Raw genomic sequence first — 15,929 nt, 5'->3', positions numbered from 1 at the left:
GAGGTGCTAAGGACAGAGGCTCTGAAGCGCTGCCAACACAACATAAACATGCCCCAAAGCCTCGAGCTGGGCAGGCACAAGCAGGGCTGGTGTGTGTCCTACCTCATCTCTGTGTGCTCCAGAGCTCCCCTGTATTCTAAGGAAAACACAATTTCCTTCAAAGGCACTTTAATTAACCAGTACTTGTGAAACATAAAAGTGCTGCAGGTGAGAGACACAGTCAGAAAGCTGATGAGAGTGTTAGTGGTTCTGGTTTTGAGAGCAGGGTTCGTATGCAGATACAGAAAAGTAAGACATGGGGCCACGGACTGAAGCAGGGGAAAAAAGAAATATGGACTAACCCCGGCATTGAGCACCATCCAGCCTGTGCACTGAATGAGAGAGAGGTCCTGTGGAGAAAACTGGGATGTGGTCATGGCATTCCAGACTTTATCATAACGCACAGCAAAAGGGAAACAGGACTCTGAGCTCGTCTGTGTGGGGACTGAACGCTTGAGAACCTTAGGCCAATTTTCATTTCTTTAGCAGTTAAAACCATCCCAACGTTTGGAACAGCATCTTTTCCCCAGCCAGCAAAGCAATCCAGCTGATCACTAACAATGCCCTGACACTCTCAGTTGTGCAATAAACACACAGAACTCATCTTGAAATCCAGGCTAAGCTTTTCTCTACAGAACACAGTCCTCAGTCAGTGATGTTACATAAACCCACACCACATCACCAAAGTCAAGGGACACAAAAAGCACCCCGCCAAAAACTGGTAACAAAAATTGTTGACCATGCTTTAAATTTGGGCTGGAACACTTAAGCACTGAAGTAACTTCGAATTTTAATCCACTTTCTAACCTAAGAAATCATTTAGAACAAAGATTTCTTCATTTTGTTGTGACACACAACTTACAAAGCCGGCTGAGACACTGAAGGGGAAGGAGCTGAATCTTCTTTCTTTGCATCTTCCACTGCCTCTGGTTCATCATCATAGTCAAACCGATCTAGAAGTTTCTGAAACAAATCACATTGTGCCCACTATTTTTTCTGTATCTTACAGAATTGGCAGCCAAAATATCATTATTATCACAGTCTTACTACATATCTAACAGCTCTGGAATTCAAGACAAGGTTAGAATAGGGGGAAAATAAAAACCTATGTTCTAACACAGAATAAAAACTGTCCCAAACTAGTTTTCTTCAGCTTCAGAAAATGCACAGGCCATAAAAGCAGAAAGCCGACCTCCAAATGGAAAGAGAAGAAACAAAATTAAAAACTGACAGAGGACACTGAGGAACCAGCCCACAGCTGTGTTCTGGGGAGGTTCAACACAGCACAAACCAAGACTCACTTTGTCAAACGATGTTTTCTGCTCAGGTGCTGGGAAAGCAGCTTTTTGCTCTGGTGCCTGAGCTGCTGTGGTTTTCAGCTGAGCAGTAATAGCTTGAACCTGAGCCATCACAGTGTTGTCTATGACCGGTGACTGCGGCTTCTGAGGCTGCTGGAAAGTCTGCAGGATTTGCTGAAGCTACAGAAACACAAGGTAGTATTAGGAATATGTTCTTACATAAACACAAAGCAGACTATGGCACAGGATGAATACCGACAACCTGAATGAACTATGGAGAACTCTCAGCAACACCAAGAGTCACTTTTTAAATACTTCAGGGGCAAAAATCGGCAGATCCCAACAGCCCTTCAGCACTGAAAGTGCTTAGTGGACTGTACAGAAGAACTCCACATTTTCTTTCTTATATTCCACTTCTTCCAGAAACTTTGTAACTGCATCAATTCACAACTAACAGTTTAAGAATATTTAAGTGCATTTTCCCCAAATACCACAATTACTGGACGGAAAGGTCACAGATAATTCAAGTACTCTTTGACTCCACTGAAGACCTTAAGGAGGCTCTCTGCTTTGCTTCAAACGGGGGATATCAACTACATCATTCCCCCCCCTCCTCATTCCAGGTAAAATCTGGAGTCAGAAGGGAACCAATGAGTTACCTGCTGTCCTTGTGTTGTCTGGAAGAGCTGAGCCACAGCTGCGAAGGCGTCGGAGCTGGGCAGCTGCGGCACGGCGGGCACTGAGTTCGCGGTCACCTGAGGGGGCTCCGAGGGCACCTTGGCCGGAGGGGGCGGCGAACCTGAGGGATGCACGGGAGCAGAGGAAGGGCTGTGTCACTCCAAAACGCTCACCCTGTTCTTCACCTGCCTCCTCAAAACAAGGGCCTGGCCACAAAGCCCCCATTTAACCCAAAATTCGCTATTTACACCACCCCAACTGCACACTCCGCTCGTTTTGCCGTGAACTGCTCTGGCCAGTGCCCACACCTGCACGCTGTATGCACCAGGAAAGAATAAAGGCCTGTCTAGAACCTGATCCCACATGGAATTTTAGAGTACAGCTCCCTGTTTGTAAGTGTCCAAGTTCAGAACAGCTCTAACTCCACCAGCATGAGGCAATGACCATCCCTGTGTGATGGTTCTGGGCTCGTCCTTCTGGAGCGTTTCAAATGAACCACCTCGCAGCTCATCTGAAGAGCAACTGAGTTCCTCTTAAAATTTTCTATTTTCTAGCAGGAACTGAAGTTTTCCTGAGAACTCTGGTGATAATTAGAAGGTTATTTCACAGGCAGCTCGTTTTCTTTGGTAAGGTCTGTTCACGTGCCCCTTTTGCACAGGCACGAGCCACACCTGCAGCTGATGGATAAATCCTCCCACCAGAAAAATTACTTTTACTCATTCTTCCAGGAAAAGACTCCCATTTCCAGGAGCTTTACTGAAACTGAGACCACACTTTAAGACATGCTGATAGCTTTGGCTGCATGTGCAGCTTTCTCATTCTCTTTGCTTTACATTAAAATGCCTTTTTTAATAAACATTCTGCCAGTACAAGGTAAATTAGCAATAATACCATCAATTCCTACACACTGTGAGCAACTAACTATTCTTTAGCAAATCTGTTTTAATGGACATATTAGAGCTGTACAAGGAGTGACAGTTTAAAAAAACTCCACAGATAAAAATATTTAGTTTGAAATACTAAGCAAACATGTTTGCCTTGCAATACCAGCTCCTTTAAAGCCATTCCTCGGTTTGTACTTCAAATAACTTCATTGTTGACAAGCAGCAAGCAGAGACAAACGTGTTTAATATTTTCCCAGAAGTGAAATGCTATATAAAAATACTGCAAAAAAAGATATGTGGTTGTTCTTAAGCATGAAGTAACTCCCAAATTATTTCCTGTATATATTCAGGAGGATATTTGCTTGCTCAAGGGAGAAAATTTGCATTTTTCTCTCTATGGGCTAACCAGATTGTATCTCACATAACGCATTAATATATTTATTATTATTCATTAGCATATTTATTTCAGGGCCAAATTATCCCCTGTGGTGCATGGGAATAATCTCAGTGAAAAATCTCTGCAGAAGGCAGCCAACCTGTCTGCCACCAGTGAGGAGACCCAGCTGGAAGGGCAGTGCCCCTCACTTGTCCCAGCAGAATTAAACGGCACAGCCCCCACGTTTCATGGGATGCACTTCCCCAAACACAGCTGGAGAGGCTCCCACTTGTGCTGCTGTGCATCACTGTTTTGTTGTCTGTCACCACCCCTCCCTCACTCCATTCCGTTTTTCCCAGTCCTGCTCCAAGGTACACAATGAATAAGGAGGTTACCAGAGGCTCAGCGTGAAAACACGGAGTGCAAAGCCAAAAAACAGGCCCTCTGGAGAAAGAGGGAATTGTGGAATGTGTATTCTCCTCCACCACTCCACAACCTCGGTGCCAGCTTTTCATGTGGCACAAAATAGGTCAGTGCAGTACTGCGGGCAGGCCCTCCCTGCTCTGCTCCGTGGGGCAGTGCTTTCCAGCCCGGGCAAAAGCCCAGACAGAAATGCACTGTTTGAGAACCTGGATGTGAAACACCAGTGAAAGTGTTCCAGGGCTCACACTGAGGCACCCACAGCTGCTGCTTTCAGGCAAAACTGATCCGAAGAAAGACGAAGCTCTGAACGTGTAAGATCCCACTTTACTCACCTGGATTCTAACATTTAAAAAAAAATTACATCAGAATGGTAAAACTGAGAAACAACAAGAGTCAAATATTTCAAAGCGAAAGAAAGAATATGTATTTGTTATAGAAGTCAGCTGTAAGTGTGCACATGTGTATGCACACGTGCATATTTGTGATACACATTTTAGATATTTTCCAATTAAGTGCTCACCAAGTACAGTATCAGTATTTATTCAAAATAAGTTCAGCTGCTGCACATAATTGTGACAATAAAGGTAAGTCTGTGGACACATTACTGCTGGAACTAAGGGGAGGGGCTTTCCTGTGAAAGCAAACAAGCCATTGCCATTTGCCCTTCGAAGGCAGAAGTTAAAATGTTCATTCCTACCTTCGTTGTTAGTAGCATTCTCTGCCATTGGGGCAGTGGCACTGGTTCCTGCTGCCATATCCAGGAGAGGCTGAATTATTTCAATTTTAAACACTCCATTTTTCTGCCAAAGGTTCAGGACACGGACTATTTTACTCTGTTGAAAACAAAAGCAAGCACCAATGCTGAGTGCAGCTCTCCTTATTCACAAAGTCCCGGTTTATCTTGTGCATGTGGAGAAGAAAGGTTTGAACAGCATGTAACATAACCAGGCACACCCCAGTTAACAAACCCTTTCACGTGGTTAAAAGAAAAAATGCCAACTTCTTTTACTGTTGTTTTGATGAAAAGCAATTTGTGACGTTGTCCTAAAACGGTTCTGGCCAGTCAGAAACCCGGGTTTGATGTACAAGCGAGGACATCACATCAGCACCACTTCTTCACAGATGGTCACCAAGGGATGAACCAACCAACCAAACAACATCACCAGAAAGAGAAAAGGAAAATGAGCTGGAAAGCCCTAAGGAAGAGAGGGGCAGTTGCACCAGAAAACACCAGAACAGCACTTCAAAGCCAGACTGAGGATTGCTTGCTTGATTTTATCCCTAACACAACCAGTTCTGTGTGGACTCCAGAGACCATCTCCATCATTGTTCAAAATATCAAGAAAGCAAGTGGGAAACATCCTCACTGATCACTGCAGAAGGATTAATTTAGCATCTCTGATTGTCAGCTGTTATTTTAAGCTCATTTCTTTTTTTTTTTTTTTTTTTGACACGAAGAACAACACAGCTCTCAGGAACAAGCTGGAAATTAGCCTTTCCTTCTTTAGCCCAGAACTAAAACATTGTCTCACTGGTTGTGCTGCTTCAGTTGGAATATTCAGGCAGGTAGAAGTCAGAAAATATGCTGTATTGCTGTCCTTTTGTAGGTGTAGTCATCTCACCTGCACACAGATAAGCTTTAAATACTTTTTACTTGGAATGAATTGATTCTGGCCCTTCTTGTTTCAACAATTAACTGTCTCACAGTGACTCAGTTATCTACACCCATGCAAATCCACCTCTACCTTCATTAGCTAAGTGATTCAAGAATTTTACCAAATGTTTGCTAAAATAACATCAACTAGAGAGAAACCTGAAATAAGCCTATTTTTAAATAAGATTTTGGTCTGAAAAACAGTTAAATTGAAACCAGCAGAATACCAAAGCAATAAAATGCTATCTCTCCAGAAAACTTGAAAACAGAATGAAGTCCAAAGAATGAGTAAATTTAATAGTCCTGTTTTCAGTCACATTAATCTTACAGAAAGGATCTTTAAAAAAACCCAAAACAGCAGCATCATTTTCTTCAGACATCAACCACAGTCGTTGCAGATCTGCAGATCAGGTTTGTTGGTTTAGAAACTGGAAATCCATCAAAGCAAGCATGTTATAGATAATACTATTCCCTACATCAAGTACCCCATGAAGGAGATGGACAATCTTAATTCATTTCTGTGAACAAAATGGTAAGCCCAGGAACAGAAAGGAGAAGGGACTGCTCTTTTTCACCAAGGCATTAACCCAGGAGCTCCAGGATATCAGATTCAAAGCCTGAAAGTCTAAATGTTGCACATTAGAGAACTACAGGGCATCGAAGCTTTTCAAAAGCTTATTTAGAAAGCTGGGGAAGAAGCCAGGTAGAAAAGGAGTATTTTAGAGGGAAAAAGCAAGGAGGTGTTTTTCTGGAAACCAACTGGCAGCTTCTAAAACACACTCATCTTGGATTTTCCTGCCAGGGCACAGAAGGCATTTCCTGGTGGTAACAACCAGGACCATCAGGACACTTTCTGAGCCTCTGTTCTATCAACACACAGAGCTGAACTGAGTAAAACAAGGCCTTAAAACAGTGTTGGCAATGGAGAACAGCAGTGAAACCCTCAAGAACAGGATTGGGAAAGACTGATGAAACCAACACAGTGATTTTCTCAGACAACTTTTGTGAGTAGAACCATCACTGCCTACAAAACCAGAGCTGCTCCTGCAACACTTCCTTTTTGTGGGAGACACTGCCTTCCAGAGGAAGTTTTCCTGAAGCAACCTCAAGAAGAAAAGCTCTTGGCACAGTAACACACAGTGCTGAAGTGTTTGCATAGGCAAAGCTGATGAGGGTAGGCAAAATATACCTTTAACTCCAACTGGCATTTAACTATCACCTTTGATCTTCTTCCTCAGCCTGTTTTACCCTTTCCTGCAGCAACAGTGACAGAGAGAATCACCCAATTCACCGCCACAGGACAGCAAACCCCATGACCAATGCACAGCAACACTCGAGGAGTGACAGTCATACCTTGTCTTCAGATGGACACAGATACAAATACTGGAATGTGGCAGTAATATTTTTAGAGAATCTTGGCCCAAAAACATCTTTGTCTGTCCCAAACTGGTGCCGGGACTGACGAACAATGGAGTCGATCACGTACAGCCCAGGGACCTTGTACTCTGGTTTGCACTGAAACACAACAAGAATTGTCCATCAGGCAGTGGGACTCCCAGGAAATCTGCTCCTGGGGAGAAAGGGAGCACTACGTTCCAGCCTGTTGCTCTACATGCCCAGGCAAGCATGAAAACTGCCATTTCTGAAAGTATGGATTAACTCAGGGACAATTAAGTTTAAGTTCAGTACCTCAAGTTTCCCTCCCCAGTTACTGGGTAGAGAAAAATTCCACAATTTACTCTCCCCCACACCTCCTTATTAATGTATTATGGAAAACTAAAATGAGGTTATATACACAAAAGTGATACCAAAATGCATAAAATCTTAACAAACCAGGATTTCCCCCCTCAATCCCTGAGTAACAGAAGCCTTTCTGGTTATTTATTAGTATTTTTAGCAATATCTAGTAAAGAATGCAGACAATAACTTTATCAGTAGATTTTTTATTTTTATTTTTTTATTTATTTATTTTTTACCTTTTTGATAAACTTCTCCACAATCTGGACAACATGCTTGTAGAGCTGGAAAATAAATAACATACATATAAAAATAAATAACATACATATCAGCCAGTCAACAGCAGCACATCATTCTGGAAGTGTTTTTACTCTTCGTGCTTATTACCACTTGGGAAAGGGTACAGAATATTGCAGTCACATTCCAAAAGGCAGGATGTTATCAAGCTAAAATAATTAATTAATTAAAGCACAGAGAAGAGGATTTCACGGGGGAGACCCAGACCCAAGGCATCCTTTCTGCCAGAAGTGTGTCAGTGAGTAAGTGAAAGCTTTCTGGAGTTCTGTTCTGCACAAGACCATGTGATGCCAAAGTGCAGTTCCACCCTGCAACAGTTAAAATTTCATTTCACAAGAATCACAACACCCTAGTGGGTGTAGCATTTAAAAAGCAGTGGCCTAAAAAAAAAAAAATTAAAAAAATCAAGCTGGCATTATGCTCCCAGTCCAAAACCAAGAGATGATGTTCACCACCCACTTGTCTCTACACAACAGCCTTAACGCCAACCAGAACAAACCATCCCTGAAGCTGAGACTGGGAAATTCTCAGGATCTTCAAAAAGTGAAATAATAAAACACTGCTGCTGTTTACAGTTTTGTGTTTGTGCTGTTGTACTTTACCTTAATAGCTTTAATGGCAGCTTTTGTGATGAGAATCATCTTCGCTCGGGAAATAGGAGGTTTCATCTCCATCAGCGAAAAGAGCTGAAGGGAGAAAACAAAACATGAGAAATGTGCTCTGGAGCTTCAGGAAGTAACCAAAAAAGACAACATTTCACGTGGGTGAGGGATTTTTGACGTCCCACGCTCTGCGTTGGCCACACTGCTGGCTGGCCCTGAGAGAACTTGCTATTTTACAAACTCTGCTGCCTTATTCTCCCTCCACGTGCCACCCAGGGGAAAAGCTCGTTCCTCAAGGACATTTTCAGGAGTTCCTGGCCTTTAGAAATTACATATATATAATGTAACTGAAAATAAGCATTAGCTTCACGTTTCAGAGATGAGGGAAACTAAAACTGGCGCACACAGAGTTGGGGAATCATCCACGAAGACATCTGGATACACTTTTCCCAGGATCCCAGCGCCACCTGAACACTGTGCCACGACATTCCATCCACGTGGAATGTTGTCAGAGAACAGGGAACCGGGGGATTTGGGGAGATTTGTTGTCAGTGACAGCCTGGCACTCAGATGTACACGCACACCAGAGACTCCAGATTCCAGTGCACGTTGCACCGCTCTCCAGATCCCTCGGGATCCCTCCCTGGATCTGCAGTGAATTCCATCAGCTCCACAAGCAGCTCTTGAAAATTCTCACTGCCAAAACCACCCCTTGCACTGCACTGAGTTCTTATGGCACAACAACGCTCAGATCTGCAAGGTTTCTACACGCACAATTGTCTTTACCTTGAAATATTCCTCACCAATCACAGGGGGAGAAAATTGTTTTGTGTTACATAATTTCATTTTGCCCTTTACAGTAAAGAAAAAATGGAGCCCTTGAACACTAGTCAAGAGTGTCATCAATTATCTGCCACAAAGCAAAATAAGAGAATAGAAGTGTCTTCATTTGTCAGTGTAGTGGAAAGTAAGATGTCATCTCAACATTTCTTTTATTTCTAATTTTAATTAATTTCTTTGAAGTTCTTTGAATACTGTGAAGTGACCGAGTTACACAGATTTATTCACTGTCTCGGTCAAGGGGGAAAAAAAAAAATCAATGAAGAAGACAAAAAAATCTGGCCAAATAAGGCAAGTGATTTGCTAGCAAGGCTTTCAGCAGGACAAACAGATATAAAATACAGAGAGCAGACAACAAGGTATTTACTTTCTTAACTCAGTTCCTACTCCAGGAGATGTGACAGAAGAAAAACTGTTGTTCAAGGCAGTGGTAGCCAGATGCCTTTTCCAGCACCAACAAAAGACCACAACTTCTCACTGTTCATCTCCATAAAAAGCCAGTTCCAGTGCCAGAACGTTGGACTTTTAAAGCCATTTTAACTGTTAAACATATTTCAGCTTGATGAGAAATCGCGGCATGGACAAATACAAACTGTCAGATAAGAAGACAGAAGGAGAGAGGGGTCTGAGAGCTGACTTGGATTTAAAAAAAAAATAAAATCTTGTTTTCAATTTGGACTTAATTGCTTTAGAATAAGTGCAACGACTCTCGATGAACCAAGTCAGTGATATTATTAAAACCCAGGAAAATCTGTTTTAAGAGGTAATGAAAGGGGAAAAGAAATCGAAAGCCCAACACCCACAACAAACCACCAGAAGGCTCAAAAACAGAGGGAGGAGGGAAAAAAAGCAGCCAACATTAAGGCAGGCATTCCATATCCTTCCCTTTGCACATGGAGAAGCAACTGGTCCTCCAGCAACAGGATCCAGTCCCATACAATAAGAACAAAGGAGCTGGTGTGAAAGCAGCACTTTGTGTTTCAGGAACACGAGCAGAGACCCCCCAGGAAACTGGGAGGGCTCAGAGCTGGGCCCGAGGTAACAAGAAACAAGGGGCAGCAAAAATATAAAGAGAAGTATCTTTAAAGTATCCCAAGTTTCCCCTGGGGGAAACACAGGAAAAAAACTCAAGCAGAAAAACTGTCAGGGAAGACAAAGGCACATATACATATATATATATATGTATATATATACATACAGCTACAGTAGATAAATATGTTTGCATCTGTATATATATATATAAAAATCTATTTGCCCTCTCTTCACCCTCCCCATCACCATCTCTTGGAATTTTACATCAAAACTTTCCTGCTTTTTTCAGGTTACATGAAATCTTCAAATATATCAGATAACTCCTCTGAAGCTGATTTTTATTTCATTCTCAGTATCGGTTACATGTGTCAACACCATGTTTTAAAGACTGGTAAATCTAAAATTTAACACCCTTACAAGTCCCTCATGGCTTTCCATGAGGGGAGCTGCTCAGTAAGGCACCCATGAATTTACATTTCCATATGTTCAATTAGACCTGGATCTTCCTCCACATACATTGCCCAAAACAACACACCAAAAAACCACCCCTGTTTTCAGAGGATTGTTCTCACAAGAACACATCCAGTTCCTCAAAGGGCACCATGATCAGCCCAAGGAACAACCTGGGCACAAAAACTTACGCTCTGTTTAAGAAATCATTGTGATGGCAATGAAAATCTGTGGCTTGAGAGCGTTTCCAATGTCCTGCCTCACAACAAGAGCCTGTCCCTGGAACGCTCTGACCTTCTGCTCTCCCTGACCATGACTGCAGGATTGGAGGATGTTGATAAAAAAGAAGTGGAGGTATTAAAGAGCCCACTAAACTCCAGCCACAATATACTATATTGATTTAAGGGTATTTCTGGGTACTTTTCACAGCAGCACGGAAGGAAACTCTATAAAGTATCTGTAAAGCAAAGAGCTTAAAAGGCAGAAAATTCACCTGCTCATTTTCAGGCTGATAAATGCTATTAAATAACAAAAGGGAGACTAACTGATACAGTGACACACCCCCCCCCAAATTAAAACTTCATCTGAAGTACAGAAGCAGCACAGAAAACACGTGGCAGGAGCGAAGGAACCAAGACACCTTCCAACTCCAGCTGCGCCCCTGCTCCGGCTCAGGAGGTGCAGGAGGGGTGGGAAATGGGACAAGGATGATGATGGCCTTTAGTTCTCAGCCCTCTGAGCAGCAGATTATTAACTCCTGCCATTCTACAGTTAATGCCCTTTGGTGGTCTGTTTTACATGGGAACCTGAGAGCCACTGTTATAAAATTTACCGAGCTCGATGCACAATCTTTGGTCTATTTATGTGTTTTAAGCACGAGAGAACCCAGTAGGAAGGTAAAAAGACATTTTAGGGCTTGAACTGGCTCCTCTGGCTTTGCTCTCTTGCTGAAGTGCCTCTGCCATAAGAAGGTCTCTTTATTTGCAAATAAAGAGCTACAGGTCTGTTTTACACACTCATTAAATCAACCCCCCCAGCACAGAGAGAAGCACCTACTAAAACAAACAGAGTGTTTAGTGATTAGAGGGTATCAAGCACTCAGGTCACTGTCAGGACACCTCATTCAACCTCCCCTTCTCCGATTTCCAGAGCAGTCCAGCACGCCCTCAATGATTCCATCCAGCCTTAGGTGTCCAAAAACACTTCCCAAAGCAGGCTCCAGCCACAGTCAGTACTCTGTACTTTCATTCACCACCTTTTGGAATGTGTTTTATTTATGCATTTAGAAAACACCTGACACAGCAAGCAAGCAGACACTTATAGGTCTATAATTGTAGTTACTTGTTTGAGTGCCTACAGAAGCAAAAGGAGATGGAAGACACGACCAACAAGCACAGGCACCACACTATTTTGTTAACAAAACTTTAAAAGGGTCGACGTTTTAGGAAATCCAAAGGAATTCTGCCGGCCCTGTACATTTTCCTTGCCCTATAAAACTCAGCTTGCTTCCTGTCCTCCTCAGGTTCTCCCCTGAGCTAAGGAAAGGAGAAAGAGCTCAGCAACAGATCATTCCCTACCTCAGAGGATCAGTGCAAGTTTTAAATGCTTGACCACCAGCAAGCATCAGGTGCTGCTGAAGGTAAGAGATCACTGTGGCACCCACAGCTGTCAGGCTGCATTCTTGGGAAAACAAAGTGAGATTTAGGTTTGACCAGATAAGACCCTCAGGCAACGAAGCCAAACAGCACTTCATCCCTTCTGCGGCCTGGAAAGGCCCTTCACAAATCCTGAAACACTGGGGAGAAACATCTTCACAAGAGATCCTCATATGGAAATGACATCATGGAAGCGCACACAGAACAGTTTTGTTTTCCGCGGGAATGGTTTGGAAATGCAGCTCTCGGGACCAGGGCAGGGCTCTCATGTCCAACACATCTCCTGGAAAGCTGCTTGTCTCACTTCTCTTACCAGGAATCCCTACTGGAATGACACACAGCTTGCAATATTCCTGCAATCGAGTTCAGTGCAGAGAGTCAAGAGGCTCCAGCCAGATGCTGGTAGTTGTGTCCTTGCTGCTTTTCCCTGCACATCCGGACTCTCACCGGGGATCCCGAGCTCCAGTAACTGCTGGAGCACCACTGGGAAGGATATCCTGCCAACCTCTATTTATAGCACCTGGGGAGGGAGGGGAACGCTGTAACACAACAGGCAAAATAAAGCCTTGCCACTGGCACAAACCAGCCAGGCTGGATCAAAACCCCAACTGCCCAGTGCCCTGAGTACGGGCCAGGAGCAAAGAAGGAACCTGCAGCTCCAGCTTGGAACAAAGAGCCCACAGGATCCGTCACCTCATTGTCTCTGGGCACCTTTAGGTGGGGTATCAAATGTTTCAGTGGTACAGATTAACCACTGTCAACCTGAGACACCGCCATTAAGGGGATAGGATGCATTACTCAACACAAATAAAAGATTACAAAACAGGAAAGTTGGCGCTTTTTTTCTACTTCCAGCAGCAAGACTGTGCAAAAAAAGGGAAAAAAAAATAAAAAAATCTCTTTTTCTAACTTTTGTAACCAGTAAACTATGCCTCAAGTTTTTCAGATTAAACAAAAGGAAACACACGTCCCCTAAACTGAAACACGCCAAGGATTTATAACCACGGCAGCTGGGTGGGTTTGGTGAGGGGTTTTGTTTGCTTCTGTTTTGGGGGGGTGTGATCTCTTTGTTCGGTTTTTTTTGTTTTGATTTTGTTTTTAGAAAAACGTTTGCTTGTTTTCCTAAAAGCATAACAAAGTTCTGTCCATTATCCAGTTACCTTTGGTGATTTATTTATACTGTGCCGCTAATGTAACACAATATATACACCTAACAGGGCAGGATCCAGTTGGAGCTGAATTCCTCGGGGGAATCGCACCACAGCCCTGTCCAATCCCACCCATTCAGCTGGAGGAATCTGCTCAAGCTACAGCTGGATAAAGACGGAGCAGCAAACACAAAACCCGGGCTTGCTCCTGTAGAAACACCAGGATTTTGAAGAGGACGTTTATTGGCAAAAAATTCAAAAGAGAGGCTGGGAGACCGGGACTGAGGGAACGGCACCACAATCAAACAGGATCGAATTACACAACCCCAGCGAGTTCCCACCCACGGCCAGAGCCAAACTCACTCCTCTCCCTCCCCGAGCCCTTTTTATCCAAGAGGAGACACCAACCCAACAGGAAGCCTAACTTACAGCCCTGCTTTGAACTTGGGCCTCCCACCGCTCAGGGAATTGCTGCAGACGCCAAACCCACCCCAAAAAATCCCAAATGGTGGGATCACCTGCAGTAAGCGGCATCTCCTCCTTCAGGCAGAGCTGACACGGGAGCAGAGCCAGGAGGGAATCACCTCCAGCGAGCACGGGAAGTGCAACTCCAAACCCGGGGCTGCTGCAGTTGGGAGTTCCATGATAAACCCGCAATTCCCTGGTACTGTAGAGCCAGCACATCCAGGAATTCTTGGCCTACAGGGTACTCTGTAACTGCCCCCATGTTCACTCCCAGCAAAACAATTAACCCCTCAGTGACTGGGACCGGCAGCTCTGAAGGCCTCACAACACTGGACAGACAAAACCAGCCCTCACAGGCTCCTCAGCCTGGGCTGTCCCCACCACTGCGGGAACAACGCTCAGGCCTCTGTAAAACTGACATTTCTGGGCTTTCTCAGGGAAAGAGAACAGTTATCTCCCTCTAAATCTTTTCTCCCCCATAACTGGTATCCCAGCAAAAAAAAAAAAATCCGGTGCTTTGCCCTCTTTCCGACTTCAGGCTTTCACTCAGCATTCCTGTCTGCATCAAGCCAGAGCATCCCACCTTTCCTCCAGGAAGAGGAAGGGAACAAAACACACCGGTTTCCAAGGCAGGGATTAGTCACGGGATCCCAGGAAACTGCAGAGCGAACTTTTCGCAGCCCGGCTCCATCACGGAAGAGCAGCTGCCATTTCTCCCGTTCCCGTCCTGCAGGAATGCACGGCCTCCCAACCTTCCCCAGAGCGTGTTCGGGGACGGCCCCTGGCTGAGCTTTAACTGCTTTTCAGTCCAGGGGGGGGCCCGCAAAGCCTCGGTGCCCAGCCGAGGGGGATGCGCGACCAACAACAACGAACCATCGCTTTTTAGTCACGTGTCGAAAAACTTTACATAGAGCAGGGGCTAAATTAAATCGCTGTTAATTGCACAAAAAAAAAAAAAAAAACCACGCTCCGCTTTGGTTCCAACCCCCCCCGCCTGACCAAGGGAAAAACAAAAAAAAAAAAAAAAAGAAGAGAGAAAAAAAATCAGAAGGCAAGGAGCGTGGCACGAAAGGAAAGTAAATGGATTTCCAGCCTCCCCTGTGCCCAGCCCTGGCGTCGATCTCCCAGTCTCATCCCAGACTTCCAGGGACCCCCCCCCGGCCCGGCCCTCCCTCCCGCTCCAGCCTCACACGGGCCAAGGCCCCACGAAGGAACAACAGCCCCAAAACGCGGCTTCCCCCCCGCTCCTGAGCGGCACGCACGGCCGGGAGCGGCTCCCGGAGCCCGGCAGCGGGGGGACAGCGAGGCGGCGGCACTGAAGGTGTAGAGATCCCCGCACAGAGCCCCCCAACGCCGCTCCCCCCCCGGGCCGGGCCCGCGCGGGGCGGCCCCTGCAGGGCGGCGGGGCCCGGCCGCGCTCGCCTCCATTTTCCCCCCCCGAGCGGCGCTGCCCGCCGGGCCGGGCCGGGCCGGGCCCCTCACGGGCGGCGGGGCCGGGCAGGGCCCTGCCGGAAGCGCGGGGCCGAAGGGAGGCGGGGGTGGTGTGGGGGGTGCGCGATGGCGGCCGCCGTGTGTGCCGTGTGTGTGTGTGTGTCCCGCGCTCCCACCTCCTGGTTGAAGGCGTTGACGGCCTCCATGTCGGCGCTGCGGGGCGGGCGGCGCTGCGGGCGGTGCTGTGGGAGCCGGCGGTGCGGGCGGGTGCCCTCAGGGCGCGGCCATGATGGCGGCGGCCATGGCGGGGCTCGCGGGCAGCGCGCGCGGCCCGGCCCGACCGCGCGACGGGCGGGGGAGGCGGGAGAGCGGGGGGAGCGCGCGGGGCACGCCGGGAACGCACGGGCCCCGCTCGCGGCCCGCGCGAGAGCCGCCGGGAGCACGTGACTCGAGGCGCGCGCGCGCGCGCGCTCCGGCGCCATGTCAGCGCCAGCCCCGCCTCCCGGGGGAAGGAGGGAGGGGAGGGGGGGAAATGGCGGCATCGAGCGCGCATTGAGACGGCACTGCCGCTGTCGCTGTCCCCGAGCACTGCCGCTGCCCGCAGCCGCCGCGCCTCGGCCCCTCACAGGGCGGCTGGGCTCAGCTCGGGTGGATTCGGTTCCGCTCGGCTGAGTTCGGCCGAGGTCGGTTCGCTTCGGTTCGGCTGATCTCGGCTCTTCTCGGTTCGCTCCGGGACTGTTCGTGCTGTCCCGGCTCCGTTCGGGTCTCTCCGGGAGTGCTCGGCTGGTCCCGGCTCCGCTTGGCTCGCCGGAACTGTTCGGCCAATCTCGGCTCCGTTCGGCGCTATCCGAGAACGTTCGGCTGGACTCGGCTGCACTCGGCTCAGTTCGGCCGTCCTCGGCTCCGTGCCCAGAAGGGCG

At 46.6% G+C, this 15,929-nt stretch overlaps 1 protein-coding gene across 3 annotated transcripts in view; it reads right to left on the bottom strand.

The window, feature by feature from the left end:
* SCAF4 (SR-related CTD associated factor 4) overlaps positions 1-15,337 on the bottom strand; it is a 29,169-nt gene extending 13,832 nt beyond the window's left edge. Inside the window, exons 1-9 of one of the 3 annotated variants that reach the window (XM_050333456.1) lie at positions 15,186-15,337; positions 7,989-8,072; positions 7,329-7,373; positions 6,706-6,867; positions 4,396-4,531; positions 1,997-2,136; positions 1,341-1,517; positions 902-1,002; positions 342-389 (exon numbers count right to left, since the gene is read on the bottom strand). In XM_050333456.1, the coding sequence (XP_050189413.1) occupies positions 342-389; positions 902-1,002; positions 1,341-1,517; positions 1,997-2,136; positions 4,396-4,531; positions 6,706-6,867; positions 7,329-7,373; positions 7,989-8,072; positions 15,186-15,215 (923 nt within the window). In that variant the 5' untranslated portion in view covers positions 15,216-15,337. Of the gene's footprint in view, positions 1-341; positions 390-901; positions 1,003-1,340; positions 1,518-1,996; positions 2,137-4,395; positions 4,532-6,705; positions 6,868-7,328; positions 7,374-7,988; positions 8,073-13,631; positions 14,432-15,185 lie in introns of those variants that run through there. The other 2 variants (XM_050333457.1, XM_050333458.1) reach the window with 2 other exon arrangements.
* Positions 15,338-15,929: the final 592 nt, after the last annotated feature.

This window comes from Myiozetetes cayanensis, unplaced genomic scaffold, assembly GCF_022539395.1.
Source record: "Myiozetetes cayanensis isolate MyiCay16 unplaced genomic scaffold, myiCay2020 scf5-8, whole genome shotgun sequence".
Taxonomy (NCBI): domain Eukaryota; kingdom Metazoa; phylum Chordata; class Aves; order Passeriformes; family Tyrannidae; genus Myiozetetes; species Myiozetetes cayanensis.
This window is presented reverse-complemented; position numbering and strand designations above follow the sequence as displayed.